General features: G+C 40.8%; 1 protein-coding gene across 1 annotated transcript in view; it reads left to right on the forward strand.

Moving 5' to 3' along the window:
- Positions 1-21,095, forward strand: part of col13a1 (collagen, type XIII, alpha 1) — a 52,328-nt gene that overhangs the window by 27,130 nt on the left and 4,103 nt on the right. Inside the window, exons 20-37 of the mRNA XM_085800859.1 lie at positions 1,617-1,652; positions 1,751-1,804; positions 3,968-4,054; positions 4,159-4,185; positions 4,649-4,684; positions 4,790-4,846; positions 4,932-4,955; positions 5,032-5,085; positions 5,455-5,499; positions 5,679-5,804; positions 7,110-7,151; positions 7,258-7,308; positions 7,502-7,528; positions 7,644-7,730; positions 10,409-10,444; positions 12,292-12,345; positions 12,498-12,551; positions 14,131-14,166. Of these exons, the coding sequence (XP_085656985.1) occupies positions 1,617-1,652; positions 1,751-1,804; positions 3,968-4,054; positions 4,159-4,185; positions 4,649-4,684; positions 4,790-4,846; positions 4,932-4,955; positions 5,032-5,085; positions 5,455-5,499; positions 5,679-5,804; positions 7,110-7,151; positions 7,258-7,308; positions 7,502-7,528; positions 7,644-7,730; positions 10,409-10,444; positions 12,292-12,345; positions 12,498-12,551; positions 14,131-14,166 (933 nt within the window). The remainder of the gene's footprint in view (positions 1-1,616; positions 1,653-1,750; positions 1,805-3,967; positions 4,055-4,158; positions 4,186-4,648; positions 4,685-4,789; positions 4,847-4,931; positions 4,956-5,031; positions 5,086-5,454; positions 5,500-5,678; positions 5,805-7,109; positions 7,152-7,257; positions 7,309-7,501; positions 7,529-7,643; positions 7,731-10,408; positions 10,445-12,291; positions 12,346-12,497; positions 12,552-14,130; positions 14,167-21,095) is intronic.

Genomic DNA, 21,095 nt, shown 5'->3' on the forward strand with positions numbered 1-21,095 from the left:
TGTGGGTTTGATACAAACCTATACCTGAATTATATTAGATGCCAGCAGAGGGACCTGCCTGGCTGTAAAAATAGAAATTGGTAATCATACCTTACTGTAAAGGGATAGTTCAACACTTTGGCAAACTGGCCCATTGCCATAATCCCTATAGTTTTTGGAGTAGGTTTGTTGCCTTTAATTGTCGGTGCAAGCTATTTTTAGAACGGCAGAGCAGAGCCGCGAGCTGCTCAGAGCTACGCTAAGCGGCTAATGGGATTTCTTGTTTTCCCAAACTCACCAAACTCATCAAATAAACAATCCAACAACTCGAAAACGCTCTGGTGGACAAGTTGTGATCTGCACATTCACCACGCTATAAGATAATAACGGAACTCCCTTTAAAACCAAGCTGGAAGAGTGAATACACAGCACAAACAACATGAAAACAAGTGGGCAAAACAAGCAGCAAGGGATGATGTTTACTGTTTGGGGGCAGCAGGTTTTGGGGGTGAGGGTTGTGTGTATGTGGAGGGTTTTCTGAGGGTAGCAGGGGTAGTGGAGGTCCAGCAGCGCTCCACCCTCCAGCTGTCGTACAAATATCATAGTCACCTATAAACAGTATCTAATGTGCATCTCAGAGAAGCCTATTCCAGCTTGTAGCAGCATAGTCATGTGACTGTGATTAATGGTAACAATGGTGCCTGTATTAGTAACATTAGTAACATTAGTAACATATTAGTGACAACCGTAGCCTGCTGTTCAAAGACTACACAGTGAACTGTAACACATATTAATGTGTTTACTTTCTCTTTGTGTGATTTAACAGTTGTATCCGAGCCTGGTGCAGTCAGCTCCCAACAAATAAACTGAGCTCTCACCTTCTCCTAAACTCCTTGGCTTCTATGTATTAACAAATTAACTGCCAGCAATTAAAGTGTTGCTGCCTTGAACAGAGTATCACTTGTAATCGCGACTTGTTATTCTCTTCTTACTCCATTGTATCAACTGTGACAAACTCAAAAATTAAATTAAACTAAATCCAATTAAAATTAATTCAATTTAATTTAATCTAGGCATCAGGGCACACAGTTGATATCTCCACTGGGGCAAATAGGAATGTAGGAACTCCCTGTGCCAACCATCTATCAGTGCTTGTGTGGTTTCAGCTGTGACTGTGCATCAACTTTAAGCCACCGACTCATTCATCTGAAAATGGAAGCAGGAACACACATGACCTACATGAGTGTGTTGTGCTTTCTATTTTTAACAACTAATTTCATACAGGTCATCTGGCGCTTGATAGATGCTAATTACTGACAGTTTTTTTATTACACTTCACTATATGCACCCATAATTTTACAGTTTTGTTAGTGCATTTTTGCATGTGAACCAGGACATGAAAAATCCCAGAGACAAAAAAAAAACGACACTTTTCTCTGGTCGTTTTGTGTCTCTTTGTGGTTCTTTGATTGACTTTCCTTTGAGAAATATTGCCACTTCGTACAGCGGCTCAGGAGCATGGTCTCAGCCTGTGTGTTAGGTTCACTTCTATAAATCATCTGTATGTGATTTATAACACCAAATTTCATAACTGTTTTTCTTTTTTCTGTGTCTGCCATGGCACCTGACCTTTGTAGGGAGATTCAGGTTTCCCAGGCTCTCCTGGGTTGAAGGTAAATTCATGCTGGTATGCTGTGTGTGTGTTTGTGTGGCAGTTATTACAAACCCAGTGAGATCAGCGGGTCATAACTGTTTTTTTTCCACTGGAAAGGGCCAGGCTGGCATCCCTGGTACCCCTGGCATCCCTGGCAAGAGGGGCTACAGGGTAGGCCTGGAGCATCCGCTGTGTCTCTTAATGTCAGTCATCCTTGTTCCACTAACAGGAGAGATTCCATCACATCACTGTTGTTGTTGTGTTTGTGACTGTCAAAGGTCCAGTGGAAGTGTTGTTTGGTTCAGCCTCTCTGTGCTGTGAGCCGTGTCTCGCTCTGTGTTTGTGGAGTGATTAGGGCTTTATATTGGACAGGAGAATTAGCCATTATATGTCTGGTGCACAAGTGGAGTGGCTAATTCTTGTTTGTTTTAATGTATACAGATGTTATCATATGGTATGTCATTCATTTCTAACAGCACTCACACATGCAGTCAGTCAGTCCATTCAAGGAAGAATGGATTGTTGGATCATTGTTTGTCAGATTGTCCTGAAAGACTGAAGTCTGCTTAAAGGGATACGCCAACATTTTTTTTCCGTGTCTTGCCTCACTCCCGAGTCCATGACAAGCAGATAGACACCATCCTTTCGACTGTGTGTGCAGTAACAAGGGAGATACGGGCAGAGCTGGCGCACTGCTAATTAGCTTAGCTCAAACGCTGGAAGTGCATGTTAGCCTGCCTCAACCTAAAGTCATCAGAGAAACTCTTCAGGAACTCTAAACGGAAACCGGCGGGCCGATCTTCGTCTCAGAGCTGACAAAACTCTCCAGTAAGGCATCTTGAGCGATCAAATGCCGGTATGATTGGTCAAAACGAAGGGTTCAAGTAAAGACGGTTTATTTTGGTTCAAGCTAGCTACATCGAGGGTAGGTTAGCTTCCTATTTCAAAGTAAAAGCACAAATTCTATCGTCATGGTTTTCTGTATGTAAAGGGCAACAGGTGTTTTATTTTGTGAAAATAACCGGAAGTGCGTTCGGCTAGCTTGAGTAGCGCTAAATTCGTCGGAACAAAATTGTAAACTGCTGGTATTTAGACAAATTAACGACACACTGCTGATCTAAACGGCTACTTTCTCACCTAAAAATGTTTGAATGTCGATAAAGTGATATATTTAAAGAGTTTAGAGCTAAAATTAAATAAGCTTTTGACTGCTGATTTCGTCTGGGTAGGAGGCAGGCTAACACTACCTATGCACTTCCAGCATTTGAGCTAAGCTAATTAGCGGTGCGCCAGCTCTGCCCGTATCTCCCTTGTTACTGCACGCACAGTTGAAAGGATGGTGTCTATCTGCTGGTCATGGACTCGGGAGTGAGGCAAGACACGAAAAAAAAAGTTGCCGTATCCCTTTAATAGTCTTGTCAGTATTCATCAATGGATTCACTTTGCTCAGTTGTCATGGATGTAACAATATATCTTCACTGTCCATGGTGAGAGAAGCTGGAAAGAAGGAGGTGCAGCTGAAAGTACTAATCACCATGATTTAAGACCAGGGCAAAAACTACTAGCTCAACAGGGAAACATCTTCATCATGGGGCTGGACAGATCACACACAGTCTTCAAACCACAAATCATTCAACACCTTAAAGGGAGAGTTGGGGATTTTCGCGTGGGGTTGTGTGAGGCTTTCCTGCAAAGTCAGTACATTACAATCTGTAAATTACAATCATGCACTCGGTACATTACTTACATTAGATTCTGATCAAGTTGTACTGACTGTGCTTGGCTCCCTCACACAACCACACGTCAAAAAACCCAAACTGTCCTGTGAAGAACTCTGCTTGTTCACCCTGAAGCTGAAGTGGTTCGGTCCACCAATGTATTGCATTTTACGAGGGGAGAGAAAGCCAGGACAAAATGAATGTTATTGCATTGACTGCACACTGTACTATAATGAAATGACAAATAAACTTAAAAAAAAAAAAAAAAAAGAAAAGCCAGGTGTCAGTGGGCAAGAGGAAAAACATCAAGAATATTCATCTGACACCAGAGATCATCTTTGACAGAGACAGGAATTTCCATCTCCCCTCATATTCCTATCATACAATCACCTAAGAAAGGTCATACTGTATAATGACAGCTCTCTTACAGTATGTCCATGTCAACTCAGCAAACTTCAGTTGCTGATGAAGACCAAGTGAATCCAGATTTTAATTTAATCCCATTTTTTAAATGGTGAAAATCAACTTTTATGCTTTATTTTTTATTTTTGGCTGCTGTATATTATTTTTATTTATTATTTTTGTTCTGGTTGACACATTTCTGTTTGTATGACAGGGGGAGAAGGGAGAGCCAAGCATCGCAGCTCAAGGAATCAAAGGAGAACCAGGCCCACCAGGATTTGCAGGTCCAATGGGGCCTAAGGTACCTGCACAGATGTACACCACGTCCTTCATCATGGTTTATTGATTAACACTCTTACAAAAACTAGTGCTCATGCAAGTCACTGTTTTATATTATTCACACAGGGTGAAAGGGGTGACCATGGAGACAAGGTAGGACACACATGAAGAGACTGAAACAACATTTTAATTTGAAGAATTCTTTGCAAATAGCCTCAGTATCATGACACCCAATGTCCTCGCTCTTAAGTGTAGCTTTATTATAGTCATTGCTATGTCACTACTGCTACTGATTTGTTGGTATTTGTTAAATTAAATACTAATATAAACTTTCCTAAGAGCTACAGATGCCACACACAGTTACTTTGAGCAACTCTGCGTTCTGATTTATTTCAGGATGTGCCCCACAATGTATAAATTAAGATGTTCACTCAGTAAATATAGATTTTTTTAGATACTATTTACTAATAAATTGGTGAAAAAGCCATATGGATCAACTCCATTAACCAGGTCTACACCAGGATAAGTGTAATACAAATCACTATAACATTTTCTTTCACAATCAAACTGAATGTTTATGGAGAATCTTAATGTTATACCTTGATTTGACCTCTAGGGGGAAGCAGGTCCTGAAGGCCCAGCTGGACCAAGAGTAAGTTCTGACTACCAGACTCATGACCTCGTTTTTGTAGTATTGACATGATACATCCACATGTCTACTTTCATTATGCTAATGATTTTCATTTCCACCGTACAGGGTCCTCCAGGCCCAACTGGGGAGCCAGGGAAGGCTGAAATCCAGAACAATGAAAACGTATGTCACTGTGATGTAGTTGTACTTTTCTCACATATAGAAGAACTAAAGAATGATATAATATTGACAATATATTCCTTCACAGGATATTCACAACATACCCCTGATGGTAAGTACTGTCTAGGGTTTATCACAAACCCACTACTCAAAATTATTTTTAATGACGAGATCTCTTCCTCCTGTAGGGTCCTCCTGGATTACCTGGACCTCCAGGGCCCCCGGGCACCACTGGTACTAAGGTAGTCCTTTTAGAATGTCCATTCAGATTTCATATTCTCATAATTTGTCATCATACACTGGAGTTTGTTACAGTATATGTCCCAGGCTTTTCACATTATTTGGTTGTAACTGTTTGACTAAATGAAAATGCAACACTGCCCACCTTGGTTCATATTGAACTGTGTCCTCTTATTTACTTGGATATGGTTGCCAGCAGAAAAATTACTTCTTAATTTCTGGCCTTTCTAAAGCCTTGCTCTAGCTAGTACCTGAAGAACACACAGCATCACCAACACAGATCTGCCTGAAACCAACTAATATAGAGTTTATCAGGGGCCCATGTGGGTCTGCCAGGGCCAGTTGGTAATCCAGCCTTTGTGTGTCTTCAGGGGGAAGTCGGACTACCAGGTGCACCAGGACTGGATGGTGAGAAGGTAAGATTTCATCAGTTTTCTGTACGATTTTCCAGGCGATTGCTATGTGAATATATATGTGTGATAGAAATCCATTAATTGTGGTGACAAAATGGGAATGGTGATGGGAAGAGCCCATCTCAGCATAACTTCTTATTCTGGTTAAGTCAGTCCAGTAACCGTGAGCACATGTGTTTCAGGGGCCCAGAGGTAAGCCTGGAGAGCCTGGTCTCGTAGGCCCAGCTGGTCCTGAAGGTCCCAGGGGAGAGAGCGGTATGATGGGCTTCCCAGGACCCAAGGGAGACATGGGTACACCTGGATTACCTGTGAGTAACTGCATTAACCACACGCCACACCACACCACATCATTGCCTGGGGTTTCCTGACCAAAGCCAAATGCCCACAGCCATAATTACCCATGGGAAAGGCCTTGGGTCTTTGCATCTGTCCTGTTATTATCTAATTACAGACTGACAATCTTAGAAGAGACCAGGATCGACACTGAGTTTAACTTTGAATTCTCTGTGGCAGGGATCCCTACATGTGGCTATGCTATTTGTAGCCTGGTGCTACATGGAGAGTTAGGTTTTATATATGTGTATGTGTGACAGCTAGTAAAGGGAGACACTCAGTTTGCATTTACTTATTTATTATTATTAACTTTTTTGACATAGGACATGCAACACTATAAGTCCCTAAACACAGTATTTTTTATAAAACTCCAAGTACTTCGTGTTCAGCCAATTTCTTTTAATTTACTTTTTGTATTTTAAATGCAAAAAGGGTCAACCTTTAAGATGTGCGTGTGCTTAACATAGGCGGATGCATGGTATTTGAGACTGTTAGGGAGCAGTGCATGGTAGGCAGACACCAGGTCAGATGATAGCATTCATCCAGAAGTACAGAAGCAAAGCTGGTGATAGTTTTTATGGAACTGATAGTTCTACTTTCACTTAAGGCAGTGTTGATATGACCACTGATCTTCAACAGTAGCTTCAACAGAGTCATTGACATACAAACACCCCCCACACACACACATATACAGGACCAGGTTTGCACAAAAAACTCCAAGGCTTGTAAGACATTTAAAGTTCCAACCATGTCTCTACATGGAAGTACCACAAAACAATGTGGCTCCAAGTGTGGGTGTTGTCTTACTCAGAGTGTCAGTCTGTACAAGTGATTGAGATTAGCTGAATTCATTCAGTTGCAATCATAAGTGAAATGTTCAGCCATTATCACTGCAACTCAGCAAACTTCAGTTGCTGATGAAGACCAAGTGAATCCAGATTTTAATTTAATCCCATGTTTTAATGGTGAAAATCAACTTTTATGCTTTATATTTAATTTTAAATTCATTTGGTTGAAATCATAAGTCCCTGAACTGAAATGTTCAGTCATTATCATGACATCCCTCTCCTCATCCTTGTTCTATGAGGATGACTTTATGGCTGAAAAGGAGGCTATGGGGTTGGTTTACACTGGCATGGTGAAGGAGGAAAATTAGAATACATTGTGTATCCTGTGCTGTGTGAAATAAATGTGTTGATTAAGCTTTGTTCACTTCAATTTGTCTGCTTGACGATTGTCAACTTTGTGTCTTTGTGTATCTCTGCCTCCTGTTATTACAGGGTCCTAAAGGTGAATCTGGAGAAGGAGCGAGGTCAGAAATTGTAAGTGTTGGTCATTATACCACAGGTCTGATTAGGACAGTAGAACACAGCATGTTTGAGTTGTATTTCCTCAATTAACACCTGTTGCTTCTGTTTGTGCTTTTAGATCTACGGCCCTCCAGGGCCCCCAGGACCTTCAGGACCAGTTGGCCCAGCAGTGAGTCAAATGTCTTATTACTACTGAATCTGTGTGTAGGCTTTACGACCTACTGTAAACTCTCACTAAGTTGTTTTCAGTTTAATTTGGCTCATTTATCTCCTGACATCACTACTTTATCAGTGTTATGCTGTGGTAAAAACTAGAAAACAGTACAGACTGTCAGTAATCCCACTGTCTCTGTGCCATCCAGGGATCTCAAGGACCTTCAGGGCCTAAAGTGAGACATATTTCTACTAAACAATATCCACAAGCTCCTCATGTTGTTTAATCTTCACACAGTTACATTGCAGTAGAAGTGTAACAATGGGACTCTCTCTCACTGTGTCTCTCAGGGCGAGCCAGGCATAGGCATCAGAGGAGAGAAGGGAGCAACAGGTCAGAAAGGCGATAAAGGAGACAGAGGCCATCTTGGACTCCCTGTAAGTTCACACTTTTCACAAATCTTTGTCTTTTGAGTTCTCTCCTATTGTTAATGTTTAGTTTTTGTAGTTGCTGCTTCAGCACAGACATGTTGGCATGATGGTTGACTCAAGACCCACAGTGACACTGTATCAGTATAAAAACAACCCACTGTGACAAACTGTAAACTGTTTTCTTGTCTGTAACAACATCTATTGCACGTCTGTCCGTCCTGGGTGAGGGATCCCTCCTCTGTTGCTCACCCTGAGGTTTCTCCGACTTTTCCCTGTTAAAAGGGTTTCCATGGAGTTTTTCCTCAGTCGATGTGAGGGTCTAAGGACAGAGGATGTTGTTACGATGCCATGTAAAGCCCTTTGAGACAAACTGTTTGTAAAAACGGGCTATACAAATAAAATTGCCTTGCCTTGCCTTGCCTTGCCACTTTGGCTGACACTTCATAAAGTGTCAGCCAAAGTGGGTTGTTTTTATACTGATACAGTGTCACTGTGGGTCTTGAGTCAACCATACATTCAGACCACATCATTAACAAAAACTCACGCTGGGTGGCCGTGGCTCAGGAGGGAGAGCAGTAGATCAGTTATTTGATCCAATCAAGTGATCAAGTTAATATGAAGTCTCCATGGGCATGATACTGAACCACTGTAACATCACCGGCCTGGAGAATTCTGTATAATCATGCAAAAAGAGAACTTTGAAAAATACAATCTCTACTGTGACAGCACATCGCTCAGAGAAACATACTGTGAATGAACAAATCAGAAGAGAGGAAATGTTCAGGAGACAAAAGATTCATCATTATTTATGGAATATTATCTAGCAGTGTTACAGATACATGTTACACACTCAACATTATGTTTGTCTTTTTTGTGTAAGCTTTAACTTTATGTCTTGTAACATTTCTGTATTGGGAGCATGTATCTCTATTCAGAGTTGCACATTCACCAGTTTTACACATGTAATCCCTTTGTGTTGTTCCTTTCTTTTCATCTAACTGTTAGCATCAGTGGATTGATTTTGATTAGTTTGGTATAGAATGGAACTGGAAGAATGAGGTGGTGGATGTGGAATTAGGATTTGAATGTTTTGCCAACTTACACAGTCTCTTTATCCTGAGCAGTGGTTTAATGGAGCCTTGGTAGCTTCCACTCCACACCCCAATTTATCTGACCACTCTTCACTAGATAATTAACTGGTTTGATTTTGGAATGTAGTGCTGAAATCCAGAGATCCACAGGTGAATATTAGACTTTTCACTTGAGTATGTTTTTGGTAGCTTTAGCGTTTATAAATTGTTTTACATGCCAAATAAATGATGAGCTGGTAGCATATGCTCATAGTTAAAGGGATAGTTCAACATTTTGGCAAATTGGCCCATTGCCATAATCCCTATAGTCATAGCAGTAGGTTTGTTACCTTTAATTTTCAGTGGAAGCTGCAAGCTGCTCAGAGCTACGCTATAGAGGCTCATGGGATTTCTTGGTTTCCCTCATCAAACTCATCAAATACACAATCCAACAACTCCACAACGCTCTGGTGGACAAGTTGTGACCTGCACATTCACCACGCTATGAGATGATAACGCAACGTTATGAGACGGAGTTGTTTTCAAGGTAAATTCATGCAAAACCGCTGATGCGCATTCCCGTTTCGGCAAGCAGTCTATGCATTTGCCTGAAAAACAACTCCGTCTCGTAACGTTCCGTTATTATCTCATAGCGTGGTGAATGTGCAGGTCACAGGTTGTCCACCAGAGTGTTTTGGAGTTGTTGGATTGTGTATTTGATGAGTTTGATGAGGGAAACCAAGAAATCCCATTATCCTCCATAGCGTAGCTCTGAACAGCTCACGGCTCTGCTCCGCCGTTCTAAAAATAGCTTGCATCGACAAATAAAGGTAATGAACCTACTGCTATTAGGGATTATGGCAATGGGCCAATTTGCCAAAATGTTGAACTATCCCTTTAAAACTAACTCCAGCTCGACAGTAAAATCCTGCTTATTCATGAATGCACCATTAATGATAATTCAATAATGCAGCAGTTTATAGTAGGACAGTCAATGCAGGCAGGACAGTGATTCATGAATTGTTTATTTTACACAACACACTCCTCCTCCTTATCCCACTCTTTTTTCCACATGATGTTTGTCTCATTGTTTCCCTCTGTCGTCTGTGTGAGTCATTTGTCCTTTAAGGCCTTCAGCCCTCGGTGCAGCTTTAACACTCTGCAGTGTGTTGCCAGTTCAGTCACATCAATACAGCTGTTCTGCAGCAGCAGCTCTCACTAGAAAACAAAATGTGGATTCACCTGCTGCTGAAAACAGTGACCAGTAAAAGCAGCTGTTTTAGGAGAGATGCTCGATGGATTGTCATGATGTTTCTCCTCCAATCCTGGAGAGGAGAAACATCTCCGAATATGATGTGATGTCATGACGACGACCACCTGAATGTGTGTTACTCATTATGACTGTCACTCACTTTACCTCCACTACTTCCATCACCCTTCATGTGTCATCATCTAAATGTGTTTTTGAAGTCACTTGAGTCACAGCTTCACTTACCCCACCCCACTCCCCCACCTCCCCACCCCCAAACCCATTACCCCACCTCCTTCCACCCCCCTCCTCCCTCCTCCCTCTCCCCTTTCATCTCTGCTCTAACTGTGTACAACACGATACAGGGGGCTCATGGGTTAGACGGCAGACCAGGTCCAGTGGTGAGTGGCGCAAGTCCTGTTCCGGTCCCCCCCCGCCCCCACCCACCTCCCTCCTCCTCCTCCTCCTTGCCCCCACCCTTCTCCTCTTCCTCCTCCACCCACCTGCTACTGTACAGCTTGCTTGGTGTCTGCTCAGTCTGCTTGTCATGTCTGCTTCCTTGCCTGCTTCCCATGCTTGTCCTGTCTCTTCTCCGTCAGGAAGTAGCTCTGATAGGACACCACCGGTCAGGGTTGAGGTCTGAGGATGCGCTGACGTGGCGAATCTAGTGTCACGGCAACTGTTCAACTTTATGCGTGCACATGAATGCATATACATTCAAGATTCAAGATTTATTGTCACGACAGACGAAATTTTAAAAGCTGTAAGGTGCACTCAAAGGGAATTAGATAGATTAAATAGAAAAACAGCAGAATACACACAAACACAATAAATACAAAATTCCTATATTTAAATATTAAGTGTAGGAATAAATAAATTCAAAGAAAACAACAGAGTTGTTCATGAGATCATGGTCACAGTCCTCCAAAGTTAGATTTCACTTTTTGAAGGCTCTTAAACAAATATTTAGGTGTTTGTCTTGTCTTTTGGTCTCCAAAATGAGAGAACTGACAAAGAAAATCTGTAATTTTCAGGCTCCCTAGATTGAAATCCATGTGGTTTTCCCACAGTTGTCTTCAAGTGATGTAACTAGTTTTTGAATTTGCATAAGCCCACCCCTACCTGGTACCAGCAGAAGGGGCGGGGCAAGCAGTGGTTCATTTGCATTTAAAGGGACAGGCACTGAAACCAGCTGTTCTGAACAGGGCTGTTTTGAGAGGATGAAAAGAGCTGTGATGTTTGATCCTTGGGGTATTTTGACCGAAGCATGTCACAGACATGTCTTTAAGACACCTGGGAACTATTTTAATATGTGGAAAAGGGACAGAATATGTCTCCTTTAAAAGAAAGTACTATTTCTCAAATGTAGAAAGAACCAGTTTTCAGTTTTTATCAGTATATAACCCACAGTACTGTACCTGCGTTATTGATGAACTCAGAATATTGTACTAGTAAACCATCACCTGACTGATCTCTAGCTCACTGAGAGTGGAAATTCATAAAGGAAAGGCCTTCAACTAAGACATGTCCTCATGGTTAAGGATCCATCAGGCACAAAAAGGAGAAATAGCATTCTAACATCACAAAAGTGTAATTTGTCACCACAAGAAAATGTGGTTTATGTAAAAATATTATTATTTTGCCATTAACTAAAGCATATCATGTGCACCCCTGCCCTGTCTGAGTTAGCTCCTCTCAGTCCCACCTGGGGCAGGCGAGGTGGATCGTTGCTCTGAACTGTTTTGAGCTTCTTCTCCATGATGCTGTAAATCCTCAGTTCTCAATCCTGCCTCCACAGTTCCTGCATCCTGCCCCTGTTCCAGCAGCCGGCTGTGACGCTGCTTTGTCTCAGAGTCTATGAGGAGCATGCAGGGATGCTTGTACTGCATGCTGACATGTATTAGTGCAGTTACACAGCTGTGCGTACTGGATATGCCTGAGATGCGAGGTCTTCTTCTCCAATCTTGACTGCTACTCAGACAGAAATGCAACTGTTGACGATTTATTCATTTTCCTCCTTTTTATTTTAACAGTTTGTTTACAAGTTTGCTTTCTCAATGCTTCATGTGACAAGGCCAAAAAAAGAAGATGTAACACTTTCCCTCCAAACTTCAAAAAATTGATCTGAACGACCTGTCATTATATTTTGTGGCCACTAGACAGCTTGTTGATTTACTGATTTAACTCTTTCTCTAGTGTTTCCTGTGTGTATCTGCTGACAGGTATTTATTTTCCACTTCTTTTGAAGGGTCTAATAGGACCAGCAGGTGTTCCAGGGCCGGCAGGACCAAAGGGAGACAGTGTGAGTATCTGTGTGTGAGCTCTCTGAGCCACAGATGTCTCTCCGTCCCATTCTCATGGAGTTACTTCTGTTTGGTACAAAAAGTTCTTGAATGAATGAATGTATGAGTTTTAGAAGACTATACACTTTGGATTTTCTCTCTTTCGCTACAGGGTGAAAAGGGAGACACAGGATTATCAGGACCAACTGGGCCTCAAGGCATCCCTGTAAGCCTGTGTTCACATTTAAACAGTCCTCACAAAAGGAGAATATTTTAGCTCATAGATAGCAACATGTTTATAAGACATTATGCCACATTATGTGTTACAGGGACTCACAAAACCAATACTGAAACTACTTTAAATAGCTGTTAAAGGGATAGTTCCACATTTTGGCCCATTGCCATAACCCCTATAGTTTTAGGAGTACGTTCGTTACCTTTAATTGTCGGTACAAGCTATTTTTAGAACGGCAGAGCAGAGCCGCGAGCTGCTCAGAGCTACGCTACGGAGGCTAATGGGATTTCTTGGTTTCCCTCATCAAACTCATAGAATACGCAATCCAACAACTCCAAAACGCTCTGGTGGACAAGTTGTGAAACAGAGTTGTTTTCAAGGTAAATGCAGAGACTGCCGACTGCCCTCGACAGGAACGCACATCAGCAGTTTTGCATGAATTTACCTCGAAAACAACTCCGTCTTGTAACGTTCCGTTATTATCTGAATGTGACTGTGCAGGTCACAACTTGTCCACCAGAGCGTTTTGGAGTTGTTGGATTGTGTATTTGATGAGTTTAATGGGGGAAACCAAGAAATCCCATTAGCCTCTGTAGCGTAGCTCTGAGCAACTCGCGGCTCTGCTCCGCCCGTTCTAAAAATAGCTCGCACCGATAATGAACCTACTCCTAAAACTGTAGGGATTATGGCAATGGGCCAATTTGCCAAAATGTTGAACTATCCCTTTAAAGCTCATGTTGGCTATCTACTTCATTTGACGCCTATCTTTATAACACATTAGGCTATAGCCATACTTATAATGAGTTATAATGCAGTTTAGCACTGTATAACTATAGTTATAAACACACATAAATGATCATAATGCTTTATAACAATAATCATAACACACTATAAAACATTTTATCATGACTTATAAGGTCAGGTATTATAATACGTTATAATTGTTAGTAACTCGCTGACAATACCCACATGGATAATGCATTATAAATATAGTTAGAATGTGTTATAATTGGCTTATAAACATGTATAACTATCATTATAAACACTCAATCAATAATGCTTAATCATAATGCTTTATAACAATAAGCATAACACATCATAGAGCATTTTATAATGTATAATGTTAATGTTATACATGTTTATAAGCCAATTATAACAGTTAGAATGTGTTATAATTGGCTTATAAACATGTATAACTATCATTATAAACACTCATAAATTATCATAAGGCTTTATAACAATAAGCATAACACAATTTAGAGCATTATAACTCTATTATAATACTTGACCTCATAAGCCATTATAAAATGCTGTATGATGTGTTATGCTTATTGTTATAAAGCATTATGATTAAGCATTATTGATTGAGTGTTTATAATGATAGTTATACATGTTTATAAGCCAATTATAACACATTCTAACTATATTTATAATGCATTATCCATGTGGGCATTGTCAGCGAGTTACTAATGATTATATAATAATAAAAATAATAATAATAAAACCTTTGTCCTTGCACCCACAGCAGTCAGACAGATAAACTAATACAATTTGTTGTTTCTTTTTGTAGGGTTTAGTAGGACCACAAGGACTCAAAGGGAACCGGGTAAGATATTAATTATAATATTTAAGCACTTTTAAACATAGCACAGCAGCTATTTGACACACATTAGATCTCATACTGTAGACACCTTATTTGTGTTTGATACAGTATCAGGTCAGTGTGATATTTGCGTTCAACGTAATATTGAATTGCATTATTGAGTGTTGTATTGATCTCCAACATGATCTCATGTAGGATATGTGAAATAAAAAGCTGAAGAAAAGCTATAGGTGGTGATAATGGTGAGAAAACATCTTGATCTTGAGACAGCTGTGATTCAGATTTAATTCAGAATGTAGCTTTAAGCTGCTGTCATACTGTAGCACTTTAGACTAATAGTTGAGAGAAGCTGGATATCAGTCTCATTTAAAAACAGTTACAGTAGTTAGAGTCACAGTTATATAGAGAGATTTGCTGGAAATGGGTGATCCCTGATCACTGATTGGTCCACATGTTAGTGAGAGGAAAGATGCTAACAAAGATGAAAGATGACCCTCGTACCACAGAGCTGAGTAGCTTGGCAACATATTCAAACTGGAGGTCACCTCTGTCTTCAGACTGACTTTAGTCTGTATTTCCTATCTCAGTGGTGTTATCCACTTCTTCTAGATTTTAGATGTTGTCCCAGACCACTGCCTGATGGTTTTGTTGAAAACATAGTGGAGGGTAGCTGCTGCAATACTAATGTTTTATACAATTTATTTTGTAGTGCCAGTTGATTTGAACTCAGACTCTCCTGTCTACATCTTGTTTCACACTCCAGTTAGTTATTCTTCACTCTGCCTAAATTACTTGTATCCTTGCATGCTACTTGACCCCAACATTTGTAATCCTCTGAAGTCTGGAGAAGAAGGTTCTCTACATTTACACACTTGAATGGACTGGACTTCTACATACACCAATGAACAAATCACAGTCGGTCCTTTGTAGGGAGCTGTGTGCTGTAGTTATTTAGCTGTGAACAATAGTTGGCTGCAGTGTGCTTTCTAAGTTCTTGTGGTTCAGTGAAGTGTCACTCTCTCTATCAAACACACACACACACACACACACACACACACTGCAGATGCTTTGCTGCAGACTAGCTGTTGCACCTTATCTACACTAACCAGAGCAGAGCAGCATTGTGCTTCTTACATTAAAATGAGACTGGTATCCATCTTCATGCTCTTGGAAATAAAGTAAATAAGAATATCTTCTGAAATATTGAACTAGTCCTTACATTGGCTCTCTGTATAAAAACTGAATTTCATTTCCTGTCTGTATTTTATCAGATAGTCTTTTCCTTAATGTCCACATTCCCCTCCTCTAAGAGAATGTCTGTTTCCTTCCCATTAACATGTGACTCTTTTAATATTTCCACTCCCATCTTTTAAGTATTCACATTTCATAAGCCCTCTCAGCACATTCAACTGGCCTCAGGTCCAAAGAAATGATATTTCCAATGTCCATGATTTAAACCAACCAATCATAATGTGCCAGTCCAGTTGAAGGTGTTGCAGACGCAGCTATGGGATAGCGTTGGTGTTTTTACTCTTTGTCCTGTCTCCTTTTGTTTCCGCAGGTCCTCTTATCCCCTTTTCCTTCCCTCCACCTTGCTCTGTGGCCCGTGGCTCTGTTTATTGCTGGGTTGCCCTCTCTCCCTCTCACAAACCTTGGCCTTGGTTAATCATTCTGCTCTTACACCTCCTCTTTACTCCTCCTGTTCCTACTTAACAGTTCCCTCTCCCTTGCAAGCTTTCATGTAGTCCTTCCAACCCCTGACCCTCTGACCCCATACCCCAAATTAGCAAGCAGCGCTCTCCCATCACTGTCCAACTGTATGATATACTGTACTTACACGATAGCATGTTTCTGAGCCGTTAGTCCACACAGTGATCAGAACCTTTCTTCATATACTATACATACATAACTATTGCTTTTACAATAGGCATCAATTCATTTGCTATTTCTGAAGCCTTGTTACAAAAAAAGCTTCATAATTTACAAGGTGGCGACAGCTCTGTAATATATTTGGGTGATTCTTCAATTAGGGGAGTTTTGAGCTCTTAAAAAACAGAATTGTCTCTCAATTATGGCATTTTAATTTTTTTGTTTTGTTTTGTTTTGCATTTGTCCCCAACCCAGACTATTGAACATTGTCTTTGAAGTAAAGGAATAAAATGTTAAATTCATTCAAACTTAACTTTGCATTGTCACATAAGAACTTGTAGAAACACATTTCAAATTTATTTGGTTTATATATGGACAATTAAAACATTTTGTAAAGTTAAAGGGATAGTTCACCCAAAATTGAAATTTCACTCATTATCTACTCACCCTCATGTCGACTAAGGGCTGGGAGACGTTTCAGAGTTATCCGTGGCTTCTCTGAGTTACAGGGGGTCTCAGCGTAGAAGTGCATGTGCATATAACGGTTGCAAATGGATACCAACTGTCTTCGTAACAAAAAGACACACCAATAAACATCCAAATACCTCCATTCTGCTCGGATGTAATGTCCGTCTTGTATTGAAGCCCTGAAATGCGAAATTGTCCTGAAAAAAATTAAATAAGTCTATATATCAAGCTTGTTTTGTAGCGGAAGCTTCTCGAAGCTCCTCTTCCCGGATCGTCACATTTGGACGAACTGGGAAGAGGACAGACCCTGGTTCGTCCAAATTTGACGAACCGGGAAGAGGAGCTTCCGCTACAAACAAGCTTGAAATATAGACTAATTACATTTTTTTTGGGACAATTTCGCATTTTGGGGCTTCAATACAAGATGGACATTACATACGAGCAGCATGGAGGTATTTGGATGTTTTTTGGTGTGTCTTTTTGTTACGAAGACAGTTGGTATCCATTTGCAACCGTTATATGGACATGCACTGCTACGCCGAGACCCCCTGTAACTCAGAGAAGCCACGGAGGACTCTGAAACTTCTCCCAGCCCTTAGTCCACATGAGGGTGAGTGGATAATGAGTGAAATTTCAATTTTGGGTGAACTATCCCTTTAAATATCACATGCGTCATTACCATCACACCAACTGTTTCAGAGCAATAAAGGTTTTTCAAACTACTATTCAACTGAAAGTACCAGGGGCACAAGGCCAGACATGGCAGAAGTGTCATGACTTATTGACCTCTACAAATATGAGTCATTTGCAGATTGATGTATCCTGATCTGAGAGTCTGTTTATTAGGCATCATTACTGAACTTACTGTTTTGTTTAAGTTCAGAAATAGGAAGTTTAATTTTATTTATATATATTCAGTGTATATTGTTTGCTGGCTACTGAGTTATGCCAGCAAGTCTAAAACTTAAAGGGATACTTCACCCAAAATCAACAATTCATCAATTTCCTACTCACCGTCATGCCAAGGAAGGGTTTGGAGAACTTTCGGAGTTATCAAAACACTTTTGGAATTGGATTTTCATATTATGGTGGTGGATAGTGCTCACTTTTGAATCAATCAAAACACACACTATGAAACATCCAGATACCTCCATAGTGCTCATCTGTACTGACCCAAGTGTCCTGAAGCTGCCACATGAAAAAGTTGTTCAGAAAAAAATAATTTGATCTCTGTTTTTAGCCTTGTTGTAGTAGTAGCTCTTCCGTGTTTACATCATACATCCAGTGGTTTACCTCACTACAAAAGAACATCTCGCAGCAAATCTAATGGCGCATTTCCACTAGCACAGCTCGGCTCGATACGGCTCGGCGCGGCACGGCTCGGCTCGGTTTGGTTGTGTTTCCATTACAACTGAGTATCACTAGTGCCGCCGTGACGTCATTTACACGGCGCCGAGCAACGCTCTAAACTCTGTAAATATATAACTTTAGCAACATTTGAAACATTTTCAGGCGAGAAAGTAGTCGTTTAGATCCCCAACGTGTTGAAAATCTGACTAAATACCAGCTGTTTACAATTTTGTTTCAACGAAGTCGGCGTTACTAAAGCTAGCCGTAGTGAGCAACGCACTTCCGGTTATTTTCACAAAATAAAACACCCGTTGCCTTTTATCATAAGGAAAGCCATTACGATAGAATTGGTGCTTTTACTTTGTAAACAGGAAGTGAACCTACCCTCACTGTAGCTAGCTTTAAACCGCCGTTTTGACTGCTCTCGTCCCGTTAACGGCATTTAACCGTTCAATATGCCTTACCGGAGAGTCTTGCCAGCTCTGAGATTGGCCTGGTTCATTGTAAAACATTTATTTATTGATCAGGGATGCAAACGGGTCAGGACCAAAAAAGAGAGGAATTTTCCGGGGGGTGGGGGGGGGTATTCACCATTAACAAATAAGTACATTTGACAAAAGTCAATTTCCAGTAGTTCAACCCCAACCAAGTATTGAGTGCATATAGATGGACATAGTTTTCAGAAGGCCAACATTTCTATTTTAAAAATGCTTTTTAAAAAAATTCCTTTGCAATATTTCAATTTTGGATATACTGATTTTTAGGTCTTCACTGAATAGCCATAATTATTACTATTAAAATAAACTGAATAAATAAAGACATGGGATGTTACGCGCCACTTTAATGAGCGCGCATGTCGCACGTCTACATTGGAGGTCGGCTGTTACCAGTATAATCAGAGACAACCATGAATGAGTTCGCCTCAGTTTCACGTGATTGTCACCGTCAGCCTGTTAGAAAAACATTTTACTGACCCCAGCTGAGACCCCCCCTCCCAAAAACAAAAACTCTTCGGATCTGAACGATTCACACAAGTCACCTAATTGGTCATGAAAAAAGCGAGTTTCGCTTTTCGGCGCGCTGTTTGCATCCCTGATTGATGTAAATGTGGTGTTTTCTGTGCGTACAGACCCCAAGGCAGTGCTGCTCTTCTGTCTAACCACAAACAAACTTCTGCTACAGCCACAATTGTTAGATTTCATTAATGAGATAAACATTTATCCCCGAAAAAGAGTTTAACCAGCCGGTGGTAAACCTCTAAAAGCCATCGGGCAAGTTAATTAGCGGTCGTTTTCTCCTCGGGGTGACGATGGTAGGCTGGCCGGCGGAGCACGTCAGGAGCCGGGCTGCTGCCTCTGTGATGTCGTGGTCGCTGCTCGGACCTGGAGCTTCACTTCTCCCAAAAACATCGGGGCAAACTTCTAAAGAGCCGTCGTTTGGATAAACTAACCGCACATGGGGATCTAAACAGTTACTTTCTCGTATGAAAAAATATAAAACTTAATAAAGTCACGTAATAACAGAGCCAGTCCCAATATTAGAAATTCTCTGGTAATAACAGCTTCAGCAGGAACATTTCTGTTGTCGGTCGTCGCTTCCAGTGACGACACTCATCGGCCAATCAGTGGAAGGCAGTCGGCTGACGTCACGTTTTAGTAACGCTTCGGCTCGCTTGGAACCAGGGCTGAGGTGATACCAAAAGTGTACCTGGTTGCAGGTACTGCGTGCTAGTGGAAACACGCAAATAGCGCGCCGAGCCGAGTCGAGCCGAGCCGTGCTAGTGGAAATGCGCCATTATACACATCAACAGAGCCGCTGGGAGCTACTACTACAACAAGGCTAAAAACAGAGATCAAATTCATTTTTTGCGAACAACTTTTTCATGTGGCGGCTTCATGACACTTGGGTCAGTACGGACGAGCAGTATGGAGGTATTTGGATGTTTCATAGTGTGTGTTTTGGACGATTCAAAAGTGAACTCTATCCACCGCCATTATATGAAAATTCGTTGCCAGCTGGACCCCTCCTGGAACTCCAAAAGAGTTTTGATGACTCAAAAAGTTCTCCAAACCCTTCCTTGGCATGACAGTGAGTAGACAATTGGTGAATTATTTATTTTGGGTGAAGTATCCCTTTAACTAACTTTTTCTCCAAAAAGCGAAAATTGTCATCACCATCACAAAACTGACAGATCACTAATGATGTCAAAATTATCTTTTATTAGATTTTTGTTCCAGGCTAAAAGCTTTTTAAATAGAATAAATGTGTTTAAGTCAAAAGGGCCGGCCATCGAAGAATCACCCATTTACAAGACAGAAGTGACAGTGACTGAATGTTTAGAGTCATTTCAGACTGTAGCCTCAAATCACAAGAAAGTGTAAAACATGAGATTTCAGTAACAGGTGATGTAAAGACAGCAGTGGGAGAGCACTGCAGCAGGTTAGTCCACACACAGTGTCGTCATTTCTTTATCTGAACCCTTCCAGCCTTTGACCTTGGTAGGCAGCTTTTCTTGTTGATACTATAATCTGGTAGTTTTTCAGTCTCATTTTTTATGCTGCTGTAGGAAATGTCTTGTCAAGTGTTGTAACCTTTTAGAAATGTATGCATTCATCTTTCTAGGAGGAAATTGACTTGAGTTCACACAGCTCCTCAGCTCCTCCCCAAAACACAAAACAGTTCATACCTCTTTCTTCACATGCAAACACCTGAAAAGGGACAATTGGTTGAGTTCTGTAAGTCATTTTCAATGGCTGTGGAAACATCCTTGTTACAGAGTTGGGAATGTAAAGCCACATGTAATAATGTAATACATTAGCACCTAATGATGTAATAACACCTCATTTTGTAATAATCTGCCACATTTTGTAGTAAAAAAATGTGGCGCTACAGGGAACAATCATGGTTGGTTGGTTTAGAACAACTACAGTGTCAAGGTAAGAGAACATTTATCCTCATGATGCAGGGAACAAATCAGAGGTGTAAAGCAGCAGACTGTTAGCAGGGAAACAGAACATTTAAAATACTTGTTACCTGTTTCCTTCATATGTCTATTTTCAAACTTATTTATTTATTTAACCTTTATTTACACAGGTAATCTCACTGAGACATGGGGTTATAGGCAGTGGTAGTCTTTTGTTTGGATGAAACCTGCTTACCAAGGTCACTGGCTGTAATCTCTCCTCCCTTTATTTAACCTTCCTTTTACACTTAATTACTTTTTTAAAATTATATTCTCTTTTTTA

This window comes from Trachurus japonicus, chromosome 15 (genome assembly GCF_045865225.1).
Source record: "Trachurus japonicus isolate A0001 chromosome 15, Traja_1.0".
In the NCBI taxonomy this organism is placed as follows: domain Eukaryota; kingdom Metazoa; phylum Chordata; class Actinopteri; order Carangiformes; family Carangidae; genus Trachurus; species Trachurus japonicus.